Source organism: Cupressus sempervirens, chromosome 2 (assembly GCF_028749045.1).
Source record: "Cupressus sempervirens isolate cs-2001-9-10 chromosome 2, ASM2874904v1, whole genome shotgun sequence".
NCBI lineage: Eukaryota > Viridiplantae > Streptophyta > Pinopsida > Cupressales > Cupressaceae > Cupressus > Cupressus sempervirens.
In genome coordinates, this window is record NC_143119.1 from 350,257,428 (window position 1) to 350,276,861 (window position 19,434).

The 19,434-nt window shown below is 33.0% G+C and overlaps 1 protein-coding gene across 1 annotated transcript in view; it reads right to left on the reverse strand.

Annotated features, from left to right (window-relative positions):
• Window positions 1–192: 192 nt before the first annotated feature.
• Window positions 193–19,434, reverse strand: part of LOC149572583 (uncharacterized) — a 37,693-nt gene continuing 18,451 nt past the window's right edge. Inside the window, exons 3-5 of the mRNA XM_089815856.1 lie at window positions 1,675–2,055; window positions 944–1,596; window positions 193–523 (exon numbers count right to left, since the gene is read on the reverse strand). Of these exons, the coding sequence (XP_089671982.1) occupies window positions 424–523; window positions 944–1,596; window positions 1,675–2,055 (1,134 nt within the window). The 3' untranslated portion in view covers window positions 193–423. The remainder of the gene's footprint in view (window positions 524–943; window positions 1,597–1,674; window positions 2,056–19,434) is intronic.

Sequence of the window (19,434 nt, forward strand, 5' to 3'; positions counted from 1 at the left end):
CCCTACTTCTAAACCTTTTTCAAACCAACCCAAGGTCTTGTGTTTGTTTCTACTTCTATGCAATAAACTTGGAGATGAGATAACAGTTGAATATGTTTTTTTAATTTGTCAAGTTTTCCCACATTTAAACTCTGTACAATTGATTCCAGATGCACTTACAATTTGCCGTGTCAATGCCATGTAAATGCCATGTAAATAGAAAGCAACTATAGCTTATAGAATAGTGCAGTACTTCCATTACATAGCAAATCAACATAATAGTTAATTGAGTATTATTGTCGTTATAAATTTATATTGTCTATGTTGCCAACAAGAATTTATTGCAAACAAGTAACAAAACTAACTTTCTTTGAATATATCTTACAAAATTGGGCACACTATCAGGTCTCAGATCTTAAAAGTAAATAAGATCCCCTGGGTAACTTAGTCTTCTTCATCATCTTCTAACCACCCAGGGCATGTACATGGTACTCTAGCATTCTTCCATTCTGAACCACATTTATAACAAAACTGAAAATTGCACCTGGAGACACGATGGGAATTTCTGTCATATTTCCTTCTCGAATTTGAGAAGGTAAATCCTTCTCTTAATTCTACTGCAGTTGCTATAAAAAAAATGAACATAGAAATTCTTGATAAGGGATCACACTAAAATGAACGTTGCTTTACAAGTGGAAACAAAACATGCGATTTTCATATTAAAAGATTGGAGCGGTATGTAGATCAACAACTGGGGTAAGTGTGAGCCTAATAATCAATTGTATGCACAGCAAATTAAGGTAGTCAGCAATTCCATGATCCCTGATAAAGGATTTGGATGATGATACATTGTTATAAAATTTAAGGACTTACTATTTAACGAACTAGGAGATAATTTTTTTTTAAAACAATAAAAGAATGACAATTTATATAATCATGTTCTACAATTGACATGTTCGCTGACCTGCAAGTCATGTGAGTACATCCTGATTCTCTTTCAACCATACTTTTGCATTTAGGGCACCGTTGCCACTGTTTCTCCTTGGCAAGTTTCAGCAATTTTAAATCATCTTGCTCTCTCTCAGAAGGAGACAACCTCTGATACTCATTGCACTCCAAACCAGCATGCCAGGTAACCCCACATTGAGCACAAAACAGTCTTCTGCAATTTGGGCATTCTGACTGCTTAACCGTTTGCCCCGATGAGCTGCCAATTTCAGGCGTATCCTTCAAGAGGAGTTCAGAGCAATCCTTGTAAGGGCAATAATACCTCTGACAGTCTGGAATATCAGCTTCCGCCGATACTAAATGCCACATTTCAACTGTTTCAGCAGTAAGAAAAGGTTCGCACTCATCACAAATCAGGTTCTGGTTGCAACTTGGCTCGGGGCAGCTTATGGGCAAAAATTTCTCTTCCAACTTGGAGCGGACATGTTGAGCTATGCAGTCATGGCAGTATTTGTGAGAACAGCCATCCTTGTCAAAAATTTCAGATGGCTGTTTCGCTTCTAAGCAAATCCCACATCCAATTAATGGGATCACTTCATCCTCTATCCTGGCCCTTTTGGGCGAGGAAATCAATACACTGTCGCTTCCGGGCCGTTTCCCACATGCAACCTGTGGAGAATATGAAAAAGAAATGAAGAACACAAAAACCCACAAAACCCTGATCAAAAAACATTATGCAACATGCACCTGGATATCATCATCGTATTTCTGGCATTCTTGAATTTGTTGCGAAGAAGATGCAGATGGGACTGAGGAAGAAGAGCATGCATTTGACGACGCGATCAGAGCCTCCTGAAATTGCAATTCCCAGGCATACACTTCATCTGAGTACGCAATGACTTCTTCCAATTGAAGTTGGTGGGCATGTTCATCCAAAGAAGCATCCATAGCTTGCTTAATTTGTTCTTCCTCTATTTGTTTTTCTTCCTCCGCATCAGATTCATCATCTGCCATTGAAATTGAAGGTGGGTAAGAAGACATGCTGTTGAATGCAAAAAGCATGAAAGAAAGAAAGCTGACAAAGCTTTTGCCCGGAACGCATGCCCATTTCAAAATTAGAATTAGTGCCTCGCATATTTCTATCAAGTGTCATTAGGGCTAACCCTGATTGTGAACCAGAGTTTACTCTAGCGTCTCTTTTACGAAGATTTCTTAAGAAACTGAACGGTAAACAATTAGAATGAGTTTTTAACAGTGCACGGAAGTTGTAACAAGTGCTTTGGTTTGGATTTAACGTATCAGATTATTCGTTAATAGCAAGATTATTCAGTCTGATTTTAAAGGTCCATTTTAAAAATGTATAAATATGCTTGGAAAAAAGTTAGCAATAAGTTTCATGATAGGAATATATATTTGACAAAATGAAAATTAAATTTTGAAAAAAAAATGGGGTAGTTCCATTTTTAAAATAGGTATAAATATGCTTGAAAAAAAGTTAGCAATAATTTAAAATTAATAAAAATTAATTTAAATAGTAAATGTCATTTGATATAGAGAAAAATGTTAAAAATCAAATTAAATTATGTACTGTCTACAAATCAAATTAAAATAGATTCTTTCTCAATAAAAGAAAAGAGCAATCATTAAAAAAAAAATTAATTAAATATAAAATTATAAAATAATAAAATATTTTTGAAATTATAGTGAAATAATGGGAAGTCAAATAGAGGCTGAAATAATAGGCCCAAAAAAAAAGTGCGAAAAATTAGGGCCCTATTTTAAAATTAAAAAAGACTCCCTATTTCATTTTCCTTTTGTGTTTTTGGAGGGAGGAAGAGGTGAAGATTATTGGAGGAGTAGATTGGAGTTTTTGAAGAGGAGTCGATTGAAGTTTTGGAGTAATTTTTATGTGAGATTTATATTTTTTATTTATTTATTGTTAGTTTTGCATTTAGATTTAGATTTAGTTATAAAATTGGTTATAATATTCTACTGTGATTTAGATTTCAATTTCAATTAATCATGTTTAGATTTAGAATTTCATTCAAAATTGTTTAGATTTGCATGTAATAGTTTAGCTTTACATATTTGATTTGATTTAGAGTTGCATTCAAAATCTATTTGATAATACTTTCCATTTGCATGTTTTTAATGTACGTGTTTCAAATTAATTTTAGATTTGCATGTTTAATATTAGTTTTAGATTTGCATATTTTAAAATGGTTTTGGTTTGCATGTTTTAAATTCGTATGTTTCATAATAGTTTTGCATTTGCATGTTTCAGAATATTTATATTTTATGTTTCATAATTAAATGTAACCGTTAATGTGGATGGCAATATCATCATATCAATGAAATTTATATTTTAATTATAGATAATAATTTATTTAAAATAGACGAATCATATGTTTTGTTTAGATTTTGTCATTATTTAATTAGATTACGTATGTGTTATATATATATATATATATATATATATATATATATATATATATATATATATATATATATATATATATATATATATATATATATATATATATATTTTTTTTTTTTTTTTTTTTTTTTTTCCTTTTTTTTTCTTTTTTTTTTCTTTTTTAATGTTTGAAAAGTAGAAGGCAATACCGTCATATTTCAAACATTACAATTTAAATGTTTCATTCAAAATAGTTTTCATTTTTATTTATCTTATTTTGAACATTATTCACTTGAAAGAAATTGTGTTAATAATTACTAATACTTTTTTATTCTAATTATTTCTATATGTTGATGTTTGTTTATAAGTTTGCGGGTAATATTTGAGTTATGGATGCCTTGAATGGAGAAACAAGCATAATTGATTCTAGTCTGACTACTTCAATGGCCTCAAGTGATTTCTTTGATATTGAGTTTGACAAATGCCTACAAATAATTAAAGATTCATGCACAACTATAATTAAAGTGTGACACCTCTGCAAAAGTGGATGGATTTCCCTCAATGATGAAAGAAGTCTTTCACAATCATTGTTCAAATAAAGGTCGTAATTCAATCCTAATCATTGAAGAATGTGACATGTATTTACACCATTACAGATAAATGTTATATATATAGTTCATTCTTGTCTTAGGTTTCAGACGTTTGCTTCTATTAATTAGTTGTATTGGGAGTTGTGTTTCCCCATTGTTCTATGTAACTTTCATGAAAAAGAGAACAAGAAAAAATAAATTTATTTTTATAAAAGATGTTTCAATGGATATGGCTACTAAATGTGTTAATTAAGAAAGAAAAACATAAGTCTACATAGATGTCCTTCACGATAGGCATATTTATTGATTACAATTCTTAATCATTGCAATAAAACTTGCATTAGCATTATTAAAAATTCAACAATATATAATGTTCTCATATCATCATGGAGAAATATTTTCCATAAAATTGATTCTTATCTATTCTTTCAAACTTTGTGATGTAGGAGCATCTTGGGTTGCATGGCTATCTTGCATGTTTCTTTTCTTAGTTGTTGTCAAGCTCCTTGTTGTTTTTGAGTTCTTAGTCCTTGTTGAGTTCACAGTTACTGTCAAGTTCATAGTTGATGTTGAGTTCACAGTTGTTGTCGAGTTCTCTATATGTGTCCAGTTCATAATTGATGTTGAGTTCGCAGTTGTTGTCAAGTTCTCTATGGTTGTTGAGTTTGTGTTGGTGTGGAGTGCTTGTTGTTGTTGAGCTCATGTAGGTGTTGAGCATTATCGAGCGCCAATATTTGTTCTAATCCTTCTTTAGTCAAGTTGTATGTGTCTGGTTCTACTTTGGGCTAACCTTGTGTATTTAATTTTGTATTTAATATTTGTTAAGAGTTGACTTGTGGCTTGGTTTGCATTTAATGTAAGGGTTTAGTTAGTTTGTAATTTGTAATAGGCCAACTTGTGGCATGCAACTATTTAAAGGGGCCTTGGATAGAGTCTTAGGCATGAGGGATAGATCAAGAAGAGTAGAAGCAAAGTAAGAATGTGAAGATCATCATTAAAGATCAGGTTTGAATTGTAATGTTGGTCATAACCCAAAAGGCCTTATAGTTGGGTATGTTTATGGATGATTTGATGAATCAATAACGTCTTTTGCTCTTCTATCTCCTTCAATTGTTGTTCTCTATGTTGTGTTTCTGATGTGTTTACTCTTGCAGGTTACTTTGGTAGTTGGGTGTGCCTTTGGCCTTAGTTATCCATTGTTCTCCCTGTGTTAGGTAGTATCATAGTGGTGCAAGGGCCCTATGGTCAAACACCAAGGAGGAGGATATAGAAGGTTAATATGTGTCCAAGACGACACAAGATAGTTTAGGCAATCTCATCATAGTTTAGGCAAATATCATCATGCATTTAGGCAAGTTGTCTTCATGTTGTAATAAGGTTATAAGCAAGTCAAAGGTGGTCAATGATTGGTCAAACATTAAGAGTTGACCCAAAATAGTCATTTTCATATTTCATAAGCTTTTTACATGTCTTGGTATAATTTTATAGGTATTTAAAGTCTTTAATGTAAGGTTTGAATAAAAGTTGTAAAATTTGCAAAAATTACAATAAAAGTTGTCATGCAACTTTTTTGCAATTTATATTACGAACTGGAAATCCAAAAGTTAGAATTTTGTTTGGATCGAGCATGAATAGATGAAGTTGTAAAGTCAAGGGTGGTGACCTATAAATTGATTAACTACAACCTAGTTTGTGTTGGAATGGCATGTAATGACCCCTTTTCAGGGCATTTCTCATTTTCCTTTAATTTGTCTTCTAGACTTCATAAAATCTCTCTTCTCCTCTCCTTCTCGAGTTTAATACTTCTCTTATATATGATATGATGAGAAAAGACACATCTTTTCAATTAATTATTAATATAGTTATTATTTATTAATATAATATTATTAATATTAACTAATTTGTATATTATTAATATTATTTCAACTATTTCATATTAAATAGAATATAATAACTCCTAAATTAAATAATACATTATTAATATTAAGAACTGATATTATTAAATTTTAAGATTTAATACTATTAGATTATAGCATTTAGTTTATTTAACAATATTAAGTTTATGAGGTGGATTAAATATTACAATAACATATATTAAATACAAACATTATTTAGTTATATCATTTCATTTATTTGTAACTTTAATCATTACAATAGTATTTATTTATTTATTTATCTATCTTTACTTAAAATAAAAGTATTATTCGTTATTTATAATTTATATATATATTACTTAGTTTTTGTATCTTAATAATTACTAAGTATTATTTTAGTGGGGCTATCACTGTCCTCCCCTCTCAAATTTGCTTGTCCTCAAGCAATTGATTTGATCCCTCATTAATTCATAGTCTAGATTCATTCTGTTTCCTGCATATGTGTTAGACACTTGCAAAGTAAACATGTTAGTATATAATAGCATGTACAAGAACGTATGAATGAAGACACAAAGTAGACACATTAATTGTAAAGACTGCCCCTACAAAACCAATGCCATATCAATAATCTCCATGAAATGCGAAAAAAATCAATGAGAGTCAAGTCTTTTGAATATTGACCAATCAACATTAGTTGATCAACTATCATTAATTTTAACAAAAATGATACATACATACATATGTATATATATATGCTCAAATCTTAAAAAACCATAATTTTGTTACCAGATTACCATGATGTACCAATTATGTTGACCATTTTGATAGAAGCTCCAAAACCTATCTAAAAACAAAAGGGCAAGAATATTGTAGGAGTGCTTTACCACCCTACCACAAAGTTGTTAAGCTTCCTCGAAATCTTTCCTGAAATGAAAGATACCCAACCCGACAACGAGGAAGACTAACCAGGTAAAACCAAAAGAAGTAATGGAATTGTGCAATAAATTATTTATAACATAGTCATAAAATCTCCATTCATCTAGAAAGGTAACATAATGCACTCATGCAACGGAAAGCAAATGAACACATTCATAGTTTCTTAATATGCACTAGCTACAAATAGGCATCTCCATAAGTATTCCAAAGTAACAACATATGCTACTCTTAAGCATTAACCAAAAATATAATCATAGGCATTCATTGTTCATCAACTTTAAACTTAATACAATAGGATACACTACACCCAAAAATTAAGTTATCAAAAAAATTGATTCTTGTAGGTTTGATTGATTTCTTTCAATCGTGGACTTCTTACATTTGATTATGATTGTGGAATAGTTAGTTCTGCCTTATAGCACCTCCAAGTGAAAAGGACTTTTTTAATAGCCTATCATAAAAAAATTATTTTCTCAAGGAGTCTCTTGGTGAATTTATTTGTTAGTTTTTCTTTCTAATTATTGTAAATTGTTTCTTACTTTTGAAATGGCAAAAAAAAGCTCTTCACGTGCTTCCCTACAAAGACACTTCAATTTTTTTTTAAGTTGTCAGTATTTGTGAAATTGCCCTCATGGAGATTATAGGAAATTATTTCAACTAGCAACATACCAGCCCGTTGAGAGTGGCCAGAGCATTTTAGCATAACAATTACTAGCTTGTATCTATGCTAGGATCTCTACTAGGATTGCCTATCCCCAGAAGTCATTTCTAAGAATTGTCTAGTTTGTCAGATTTTCATTTAAGGTGAATAAACAGGTAGGAATATTAGCATTAATCCAAATGGAAATGTTATGGCTAGCTTATTAGTCATTTTAGCCAAGAATCTTCCTTGGTCACTCCTTTTACAAGATTCTAGCTTTTATGCCCTACTATTTATACTTTCCAGCTGGGAAATATTTTCAGAACCATGTGTTAGACCATTAATTAAGTATAGATGTACTCATCCAAACCACCCTGGATAATGTGCAAGAAAACCTTTTGATTGCAAAAACAAAGCTACAGCTAAACATAGATCATTAGTCAACTTTATGTCTTAAATTTTGTCCATTACTGAGTAAAGTCTGTATCTATCATAAGGCAAGTGAGATTTACTAATGAAAACTTAAGCACATTTCTTGATTGTTACAAAAGTCAATTTGCATCTTAATCTTCTAGTAGACAAATATAGTTCCAAGATTCGTGAATAGCTCGTTGGAGGATGTGAGCATATAAATATCATCAAAACAGAGCATGGCCTTGGAATTGAGAGTGTGAAGCAATAATTTGGATGGCAGATGGTTTTTGATATCTCTATCCTAGAAACTAAATAGTATAATATAGTTGCAAGCTTGATAATGATTATGATATCTATGTTGTAGTTTGCAGATGTTGTAGCTAGATAATTTCCTGCTAACTATATTAGACTAACTAACTTACTGGTAGATAGTCCATGGGAGATAGTACATGGAATAATGCAATTCATGATTTGCTTGCTTGCTTTGCACTTTTTCTTACTCCAAAGTTGTAGGATGTTGGATTTTTTCATAATTAACTTGAATAATGAAGTTGCAATGTAATCAGTGATTCAATGACTTACTTCACTCCAAATTATCTATAAGATTTTTATAGAATAGAACTTTGTCTACCCTATTATATGTTCCAAAACCTTCAAGATATTTCCAATAGTCTTTTACTCAACACAACCTGTAACATTTTGTAGATCAAACCAAAATTTAAATACTCTAAATTAAAACTATAAAAATATAGCCGGTGCTTTTTCTTCACCAAGCAAAGCCATTGCAGCTAGCATTGTGTCAGAGCAGGGAGCTAAGTCCAACTTGACAATCATGTAAATTTGGAGGGAAAATTGTACACAATTAGCAAGCATCTTTCTAATTTATGTTGTAGGGTGACAGTAAGTGATTGGTTATATTTTTAGAAAGTTAAGTTTTTTTTTATATTGGTGAAGGTAATAACTTGTTTTGCTCAATTTGGAGAAGGTTGTTATAGATTTGAATTTATTTTAGTCTGTTGTTTACCCTACCCTGTAGCTATCATTTTAATGGAATAATGAATGTCTCCTAACTCCTATGGTGAAATTCTAATTCTTGGTGAATAGAAAGGTATAAGGATGGGGAGTACATATTTGGTTTGGGTTTTAATTGTTTTCACCTATCTTTGTTGTTTCTTTAACGTCTGAGTCTCAATAGCCAAACTGTTAGACATGTTGATAGACTAAGATTATGTCACAGAGAGAAAATAAGGAGGTTGAAGCTTTAGTAGATAGTAAGGTGGAAGGATGCCAATAGTGATGGAAGAATAAAATCCATCATGGGTTTCAAGGTTGGGAGCATAACAGACCAAACGGTGGTTTCAAGCCTTAAAGCCTAAAAACTAGGGCTCAAGGGTTAGGTTAAAAGTTGAGACCCAAAACCCATCTTAAGGATTTAGATATGGTTTTTTATGTCATAATGGAGTATGCAATTCATTTGGGGGATTGTTTGTAAGTTTATGAAGTTTAGTGTTATTTTGGGTGAAACAAAGCTATTAGGATTAAGCCCCTATTAGGCCTCCTAGTGTAACTTGTGGATTTGGCTTAGGAAGAAGCCCAAAACCTATCAAATAGTCATGTAACTTGGTGGAATAGTGGAGAAGGGTGTAATGGGGTGTGTGGAAGCTTGAGATCCTAGAGGGTGTAAAGGAGTGAGGCGTGTGAGAGTATTTTCCTTGTTGAGGGCTTTAGGCTACTTAGAAGATAGGGCAAGGATTGAGAGGGTAAAGTTGGTGTGTGGAAAAGACCAATCCCCTCTACCCTAGTCTTGATTAGGTCCTAGGAATGGATTGTAGGATATCCTTTGGGTATTACACCTCTTACTTACATCATAAGTGGTATTAGAGCTCAACTGGGAGCTTGCAGTTTAGATGTTTGCACTTGATCAGTGTTCTACATCAGGGATAGACAAAATGGTGACAAATGTGGAATTGGCCATTGAACTTCAAGAGAAAAAAGATGAGAATTAAAAGTGGAAAGATAGGTTATTGTAGTTGGAAAGAAAGATAGTAGTAGTGGAGAAAGATACTGAGAAGATTGAGGAAGACCTCAATAAAGATGAAGTAGAGACAAATGAAGAAGAAGAAAAATATGTTGATGATGAGTATAACAACATATCTACAAACCAAGAAGCATTCATAAAGGCCATAGAGAACTTTGGGAGTAAATCTATTGATACTCCTATTTTTGGAGGGAAGATGGACCCTGATGCTATTATGGATTGGATGGAGGCTCTTGAGAGTCACTTTGTATGTCATGGAATAATGGAAGGGAAGAAGGTGAGGCTAGCTCAGTCAAGGATGAAGTGGGTGGCACTCACATGGTGGAATTTTATTCAAGAGGAGAGAGTTAAAGAAGGCAAGAACATAATTACCTCTTGGAAGGTAATGTCTAACATGATCAGAGATACTTGTATCCTGGAGGACTATGAAGTCAAGTTATACATGAGAAGGCAAAATTTAAGGCAAAAGGAGCTAACTATGAGTGCATACACTAAGGAGTTTCATAGACTTTGCATCAGATCAAGAATGGTGGAGGCAAATAGTGTAAAGGTGGAAAAACATCTGATTGATCTGAGCTATAATATACAAGGGGAAGTTGCCATATTATGCCCCAACACAATAGCAAAGTGTTTTTAGCTAGCAGTAAAGATTGAAGAGAAAATAAAGAGAAGACAAGAAAATTCTAGCAAGGGTAGAGGAGGAAGAACTAATCAACAAAGGGGAAGAGGAAATTTCTAAAGGAGGCCAAAAGACAATTAAAAAAATGGTAAAAATAGTAATAGAGGTGAAAGCTCAGAAAGAGGGAATCAAGGATTCAAAGGGTAGAGGAGGCCATTTAATAGAGGCAGAGGTTATGAAGGTGGACAAGGTAGGGGACATGGAACCATTAAGTGTTATTCATGTGGACAACCAGGGCATATAATGGCTTACTGTCCACTCAAGAACACAAATTCCCCTAATTAGAATAGAGATGGAAGAATCGGTTGGTAAGGATTGATGAATCTTGTTGTAGTAGTAGTTCTACACAAGTTGGGAGTGCAACACCAGTGTTTGATGGAGAAAATGTGATGTTGAGGAGGACTATGCTGAAAGTACCTTTGAAGACAAAGCCACCACTAAGAAAATCCTCATTCAAAACTCAAGGTAAGGCATACGGAAAATTGTGCAAAATAATTGTTGACTTTGGATCAACAGAGAATGTTGTATCCTTAGAAATGATCGAGAAGTGTAAACTTAAGAGGTTACCTCATGTGGCTCCACATAAAATTTAATGGTTAAACAAGAACCAAAATTTTACAGTTGAAGAACAAGCATGGGTAGAGTTTGAACTTGGAGAGTATAAGGATAAGGTGCTACATGAGATCATTCCTATGGATGCTTGCCATTTGATCCTAGGAAGACCATGGCAGTTTGATGTAAAGGCACAATATAATGGTGAAAGAAACACATATATGATAGAGAAGAATGGTAGATAGTTCAAGATGGAACCTTTGTCTAATCATATGGTGAAAGACCAAGATGATAGTGCTTTCAAACTAATTAGAGGTAAGGAGTTTATGCAATTGACTAAAGAATAATATTTTCAAGGATATGTTTTGTTTGCTAAGCCAAAGGAGGAAGTCAAAAGTAAAGAACCAATACCTGTAGAAGTTGCAAAATTACTAAAACAATATCCTCCCATAGTTGCAAAGGAGAAACCAGTATCTTTACCACCTATCAGAAGCATAAGTCATCAAATTGACTTAGTGTATGGTGCAACCTTGCCCAACAAGCCTTCCTACAAGCTCACACCATAAGAAAATGTAAAGGTAAGTAGACAAGTTGTGGTTTTGTTGAATAAAGGATTGGTGAGAAAAAATTGAGCCCATGTGCATGTCCATCAGTTCTAGCACCCAAGAAGGATGGAAAATGGAGGCTTTGTGTTGATTTAAGGGAAATTAATAAGATCACAATCAAGCATTGGTTTCCCATGCCTAGAATTGAAGATCTAATGGATTAACTAGGAGAGAGTGTTTACTCTAAATTAGGTTTGAAATTAGGATATCACCAAATTAGGATTAGACAAGGGGATGAGGGGAAAATAACTTTGAAGACTAATGAGGGACTATATGAGTAGCTAGTGATGTCATTTGGCTTGAGCAATGCACTTAGCGCATTCATGAGATTAATGAATGAAGTTTTGGTACAATTCATGGGCAAATTTGTAATAGTATATTCAAATGATATTCTGATATTTAGTAGGAACAAAGAAGAGCACTCGGAGCATCTTGAAATGGCAATGAAAAAATTGCATGAGGAGAAGCTATGATCAATTTGGAAAAATGTGAGTTCTTTAAGTCTGAATTAGTTTATCTTGGTTTTGTGATTTCCAAAGGATGCCTAAAAATGGATCCTTACAAGATAGAAGCCATTTTGAATTGGCCAAGTCTTAAGGTAGTAAGGGATCTTAGGAGATTTCATGGCCTAGCTACCTTCTATAGGAAATTAATTAGAGGTTTCAGTGTGATAGTAGCTCCCATACTTGATACCATAAAAGGAGGAATCAAATGTAAGTTTAGGTGGACTGAAATTGTTGAGAGGAGTTTTCAATTCTTGAAGAAGAAAGTGGCATAATTACCTACCTTAATGCTACCTAGTTTTGACAAAGTGTTTACTATGGAGTGTGATGCTAGCAAGTATGTTATAGGGGCAGTTCTTAGTCAAGAGAATCATCCCATTGCATTTTTTTCAAAAAAATTGAATGAAGCAAAGAATAAATATTCTACCTAGGACCTTGAACCGTACTCTATGATTTGAGTGCCAAAGAAATGGAAACAATATCTCATACCCAAGGAGTTCATAATATATACTAATAATCATGCCCTCAATTTCCTAAATAGGCAAGATAAACTCAACCATAGACATGTTAAGTGGGTGGAGCAAATTCAAGCATTTACATTTTTAATCAAACACAAAAAGGGAACAACCAATAAGGTGGAAGATGCTTTGAGCTGGAGGGTACTAGTAGCCCGAGAAGTCAAACTATAAAGTGTGGGATTGGAGCAGATCAAAGATATGTATAAGGAAGATTCTAATTTCAAAGAGGCTTATAAGACTTGCTTGGGTATGCTAACACTTTTCATGGTTAATTTTCTGATTATGTTTTGTAGGATGGTTTATTATCTAAGGGCAATAGGTTATGTATACCTAAGTCATCAATGAGGTAAAAAATCATCAAGGAAAAATAGAATGGGGCTCTTGGAGGACATTTTGGAGCAGACAAGACACTGGAACAAGTTGCAAGGTTCTACTATTGGCCTATATTGCAGAATAAAGTTAGGAGGTATAGTTATCTAATTTTCCAAAGAGCCAAAGGTACACCATTTAATGCAGACTTATACTAGCCTTTTCCAATACCTATAAATCCTTGGGATAACATAAGTATGGACTTTGTCCTTAGGTTACCTAAAACTGCTAGAGGAGTAGACATGGTCTTTGTAGTAGTTGATAGGTTCACAAAAGTAGCTCATTTTATGCCCTACAGAAGCAACCATGATACATCTTAGATTGCTAACCTTTTCTTCAGAGAAGTTGTCAAAATTTATGGACTTATTATGACAATAGTGATTGATAGAGACACCAAATTCATTGGGCATTTTTGGAGAACCTTGTGGAAGAAACTTGGCACACATTTGGCTTATTCATCAGCTTATCACCCTCATACTAATGGCCAAACTAAAGTGGTTAATAGGTCATTGGGAAATATATGTAGGTGTCTCACAAAAAAACATGGTTTGGTTTGGGATCAAGTGATCAGTCAAGCTGAATATGAATATAATGATTCTATTAATAGATCAAATAGGCAGGACACCTTTTGAAGCAGTATATGGTTTTTATCCAAGAGGATCCATGGAATTAAGGGATTTGTAAGACGTGAAGTCTAGAAGTGCTACAGGGGAGACACTTGTTGAATTGAAGAAGACATTATCAAATCAAGGATCATTGGGAGAAATCAGTAACTAAGAACAAGGACAAGGAAGATCAGAAGAAGAAGGAGATTCATTTTAAGTTTGGTGACCTAGTCATGGCATTCCTAAACAAGGATGGGTTACCTAAGGGGCCAGGCAACAAACTATAGATAAAAAAGATAGGTCCTTACAAAATTCTACATAAATATGGGAACAATGCATATGAATTAGAACTACTACAAGGGATAGGCATATCACCCATTTTCAATATTGCAGACCTCACATTGTACAAAGGGGACAACAACAACATGGATTCTAATAGCAACAATAGGGCAGATGCTGAAGTGGAATGGATGAAGGACCTTCCATCAAGAAGCCATTATAGTTGGAATGTATTTTGGATACCAGGATAGTAAAAAAGACTAGGAACAAGACATACAAGAAATATCTAGTGAAATGGAAAGGCCAACCTAAGGTGTAAGCAATCTAGATGATTGAGGAAGATATCATCAAGCATGGCACAACTCTTCGGCATTTGGCAACTCAAAGGACTTGAGTTTTTCAAATGAGGGGTGTATGGTACAGGGGCCCTAGGTCCTAAATAAGGTGGTAAACACCAAGGAGGGTAATATAGAAGGTCAATAAGTGTCCAAGATGATGCAACATGGTTTAGGAAATCTCATTATAGTTCAGACAAATCTCATCATGCATTTAGGTAGTTGTCTTCATGTTGTAATAGGGTTATAAACAAGTCAAAAGGTGGTCAACGATTGGTCAAACAGTGAGAGTTGCCCAAAAATCCTCATTTTCATGTTTCATAAGATTTTTACATGTCTTGGTATAATTTTATAGGCATTTTGAAGTCTTTAATGTAAGGTTTGAATAAAAGTTGTGAAAATTGCAATAAAAGTTGGCATGCAACTTTTTTGCAATTTTTCTTGCAAACTAGAAGTCCAATAGTCAGAAATTTATTTAGATTGAGCATGAATAGATGAAATTCTAAGGTCAAGGGTGGTGAACTATACATTTATTATCTACAACCTAGTTTGGGTTGGAATTACATGTTATGGATTTGGAATGAAAATTATAAATCTTTTGGAGGGTAAACTATACACAATCAACAAACATCTTTCTAGTTTCTATTGCAAGGTGACAGTAAGTGATTGGTTATATTTTTAGAAAGTTGAGTTTTTAAATATTTGTGAAGGTAATAACTTGTTTTTCTTGAGTTGGAGAAGGTTTTTTAAGATTTAAATTTAGTTCAGTTTGTTGTTTACCCTACTTTGCAACTGCAATTTTAATGGAAGTAATGAATATCTCCTAATTCCTACGGTGAAAACTTCTAATGCTTGGTGAATAAAAAGGTATAAGGATACATAATACATATTTGGTTTGTATTTGAACTATTTCCACCTATCTTTGTTGTTTCTTTAATGTTTGAGTCTCAACAATCAAACTATTGGATGTGTTGATAGACTGATATTACGTCACAAAGAGCAGATAATGAGTCTTAGAGGTTGGAGCTTTGGTGGATAGTAAGGGGGAAGGATTCCAATATTGATGGAATAATAAAATCTATCATGGGTTTCAAGGTTGGGAGCATAACAGATCAAATAGTGGTTTTAAGCCTTAAAGCCTAAAAACTAGAGCTCGAGGGTTAAGGGGTTAGAAGTTGAGACCTACAACCCATCATGAGGATTTAGATATGGGTTTTTGTGTCATAATAGATTCTACAATTTATTTTGGGGATTGTTTGTAAGTTTTTTAAGTTTAGTGTTATTTTGGGTGAAACAGGGCTATTAGGATTAAGCCCCTATCAGACCTCCTAGTGTAACTTGTGCATTTGGCTTAGGAAGAAGCCCAAAACCTATCAAATGGTCATGTGACTTGGTGGCATAGTGGATAAGGGTGTAATGGGGTGTGTGGAAGCTTGATATCCTAGAGGGTGTAAGGGAGTGAGGTGTGTGAGAGTTATTTGTCTTGTTGAGGGCTTTAGGCTACTTGGAAGATAGGGAAAGGATTGAGAGGGTAAAGTTGGAGTGTGGAAAAGACCAATCCCCTCTACCTTATTCTTGAGTAGGTCCTATGAAGGGATTGTAGGATATCCTTTTGGTATTACACCTCTTACTTACATCACAAAGCTAGGTTGTAACTCTTGCATGATTCAGAGAATCATTTCTTTCAACCCTGGTGGTCTAATGCAAGAGCATCCTGGGTTGCATGGATATCCTGCACGTTTCATTTCTTAGTTGTTGTTGAGCTCCTTTTTTTTGTTGAGCTCTTAGTATTTGTTGATTTTGTAGTTTCTACCAATTTTACATTTGATGTCGAGTTCACAGTTTTTGCCAAGCCCTCTATATGTGTTGAGTTCGTAGTTGATGTCAAGTTTGTAGTTGTTAAGTTCTTTGTGGTTGTTGAGTTCTTGTTATTATTGAGCTCATGTAGGTGTCAAGCATTGTCGAGTGCTAGCATTTATTATGTTCCTTCTTTGGTTGAGTTTTCTATGTCTAGTTCCAATTTGGGTCGACCTTGCATATTTAATTTCATATTTAATATTTGTTGAGAACCAACTTGTGGCTTGGTTTGCATTTAATGTAAGGGTTTATTTAGTTAGTAATTTGTAACAAGTCAACTTTTGGTTGTGCAAGTATTTAAAGGGATCTTGGGCAGAGTCTTAGGCATGAGGGGTAGATAATGAAGAGTAGAAGCAGAGTAAGAATTCGAAGATCATCATTGAAGATCAAGTTTGAATTGTAATGTTGGACGTAATCGAGAAGACCTTATAGCTGAGCATATTTATGAATGATTTGATGAATCAATAAAGTCTTTTGTTCTTCTATCTCCTTTGGTTGTTGTTCTATGTGTTGTGTTTACTCTTGCAAGTGACTTTAGTAGCTGGGTGTGCCTTTGGCCCTAGTTATCTATTGTTCTCATTATGTCACTTTCTACATCATCTAAATAGTTGTGTTGGGACTTATAAGCCCCCCTTTCACAAACAAATACAATTTTATTTTTCCATTATTCAAGTCATTTTGAAAACCTATATCCCAATTTTGACCACAGTTCCACTCCAATACTACACCTAAATCTCATACTTCCCTTAACTATGTCCCTTGTTTTATTGTAACATTTAACCACTTATTAACCCTAACCATAACATTTAGAGTCATATAATTGAAATTATAAACCTTGGATCCTAACTCTAACCCTAACTCTATATATGATTGTTCTAAGCATTTGGTTGATTATATACCTAACCTTAACCCTATATCTACTACTAAATATAAATAATATATATTTTTATTGAGGGAATAATATATATGTATGTACTAAAAAATATGTATGTATGTATGTATATCTACTACTAAATATAAATAATATATATAGAGATGAGAGGGGGCTCATATTATGTTTTTTATAGAGATGTTTTCTATGTGTGTGTGTGTCCTCTCTCCCTCTCCCTCTCGCTCTCTCTCTTTCTCTAGATACACCATCATATGCCTATCTCTACCCTTATCTCTAACACACACACACATAAAACATCTCTATTAAAAACATAATATGAGCCCCCTCTCATCTCTATATATGCCCCCTAATCTCTCTCTCTCTCTCTCTCTCTCTCTCTCTCTCTCTCTCTCTATATATATATATATATATATATATATGCATATATGCATATATACATATATATGCATATATACATATATATGCATATATGCATATATACATATATATGTATATATGCATATATATGTATATATGCATATATACATATATTATATATATGTATATATGCATATATACATATATTATATATATGCATATATGCATATATACATATATACATACATATATATGTATATATGCATATATGCATATATACATATATATAATATATGTATATATACATATATATGTATACATACATATATATGTATATATGCATATATATATATACATACATATATATGTATATATGCATATATGCATATATACATATATATGTATATATACATATATGCATATATATATATATATATATATATATATATATATATATATATATATATATATATATATATATATATATATATATAGAGAGAGAGAGAGAGAGAGAGAGAGAGAGAGAGAGAGAGAGAGAGAGAGAGAGGTGGGTGCAAGAAGTTGAGTCCTACTTTTGGCCAAAAAGTGGGAATGTTTTTCTTGTTTTTCAATTTTCTTGTCACTTAATGTCCAAATTTGAGGCACATCAAGATTGAATCTCAAAAAACTTCACTAATAGAAAATATAGTGCTTGGAGTCTAGTTTTCAAATATGTAATTTGTTGGAATACCCACATGGTATATATTACATTTTGGTAGGCATGTTCAAAAACCACTTTTTCAAAATGCTTGTTTCAAGATCATACCACACACGTGTACGACCACCCTTTTTTGGAGCAAAAAAGTGAATTTTTGTAATTCCTTTTGGGAAAGGGTACCTAACATGCCAAAGATTGATGAGAATATTTTTCCTTATTTTTTATTGAATATTTGTTTTTTCATAAATTTTTATTTGACCATAAAGTGGATTTTAAAAACCTCTAGTGTACGACTACCATAATTCGATGAAAAATTCCCCCTTTTTAAATTTTTTTAAAAAATATTGAAGTACATTCTATTTAGATTGATGGCATATACTTCACTTTTCAAAAAATGTAAAATAAAATATTTTATTAAAATTTTAGTTAACCATACTATTTGAAGTTTAGGTACCAATTTGGCTTGATAAATATTGTAGAAATACTAAAATAAGTCATATTACTATAAAATCTACTTTTTTAGAAACTTGACAAAGAGTACTATAATGGGTTTTTGTTTCATCAAAAAAATCATTTGGAAGGTCCTCCAAAAATTACAATAAATTACAATAAGGCATAATTTTCATATTCTTGTGCCTTAGCCAAAATTTCAGGAACAAGCACAGGCTTGGTCCTACCAAGCCTATCCCAAGCCAAACCACAATGCAACTCATGGCATGTGAAATTCAAATTTTAAGAAATGGGTGCATGTTTCAAAATGGGTACCCATTTCTAAAAGTAGGTAAAAATGAGCTTTCAAGGGCCAATTTTTTTTTTAAATTTTAAGAAATGAGTACCTATTTTGAAATGAGTACTCATTTTCAAAATAATAGGTACACATTTCAAAATGGGTACCCGATTTGAATTTAGTATCAGACACTCAAGCCTAAAGTGGGTACCCATTTCTAGCAACAATGTTTTTCTCCTCAAGGACTTTCATAGTTTTGGCAGTCAACTTCTTGCATTTACCCAATCTAGAGAGAGATGGGGTTGTATCTAGAGAGTAAAGAGGGTGTTGGTTTGAATTTCTAAATGATAAAATTCCTCTGTCACAGAATAGAAAATTCAGATTTTCTCCATTAATGGTGATTAGGGTTCCTAGATAAGTCATATTTTTGTTAGCCTCTGAAATTTTTATTAAAATCTTGTGTCCCATTCCTTTTAAATTTTTCCCTGGAGCGAAATTTTTAAAAGTAGGAGGATAAGTGAATATTCTTTTCCTGCCCATGTGAGTTCGTTGTTTTACCCACCGTCGGATCCTTTTGAATTTGCGGTCATTGTTAACTATCTATGAAAGAATACTCAATTGTTA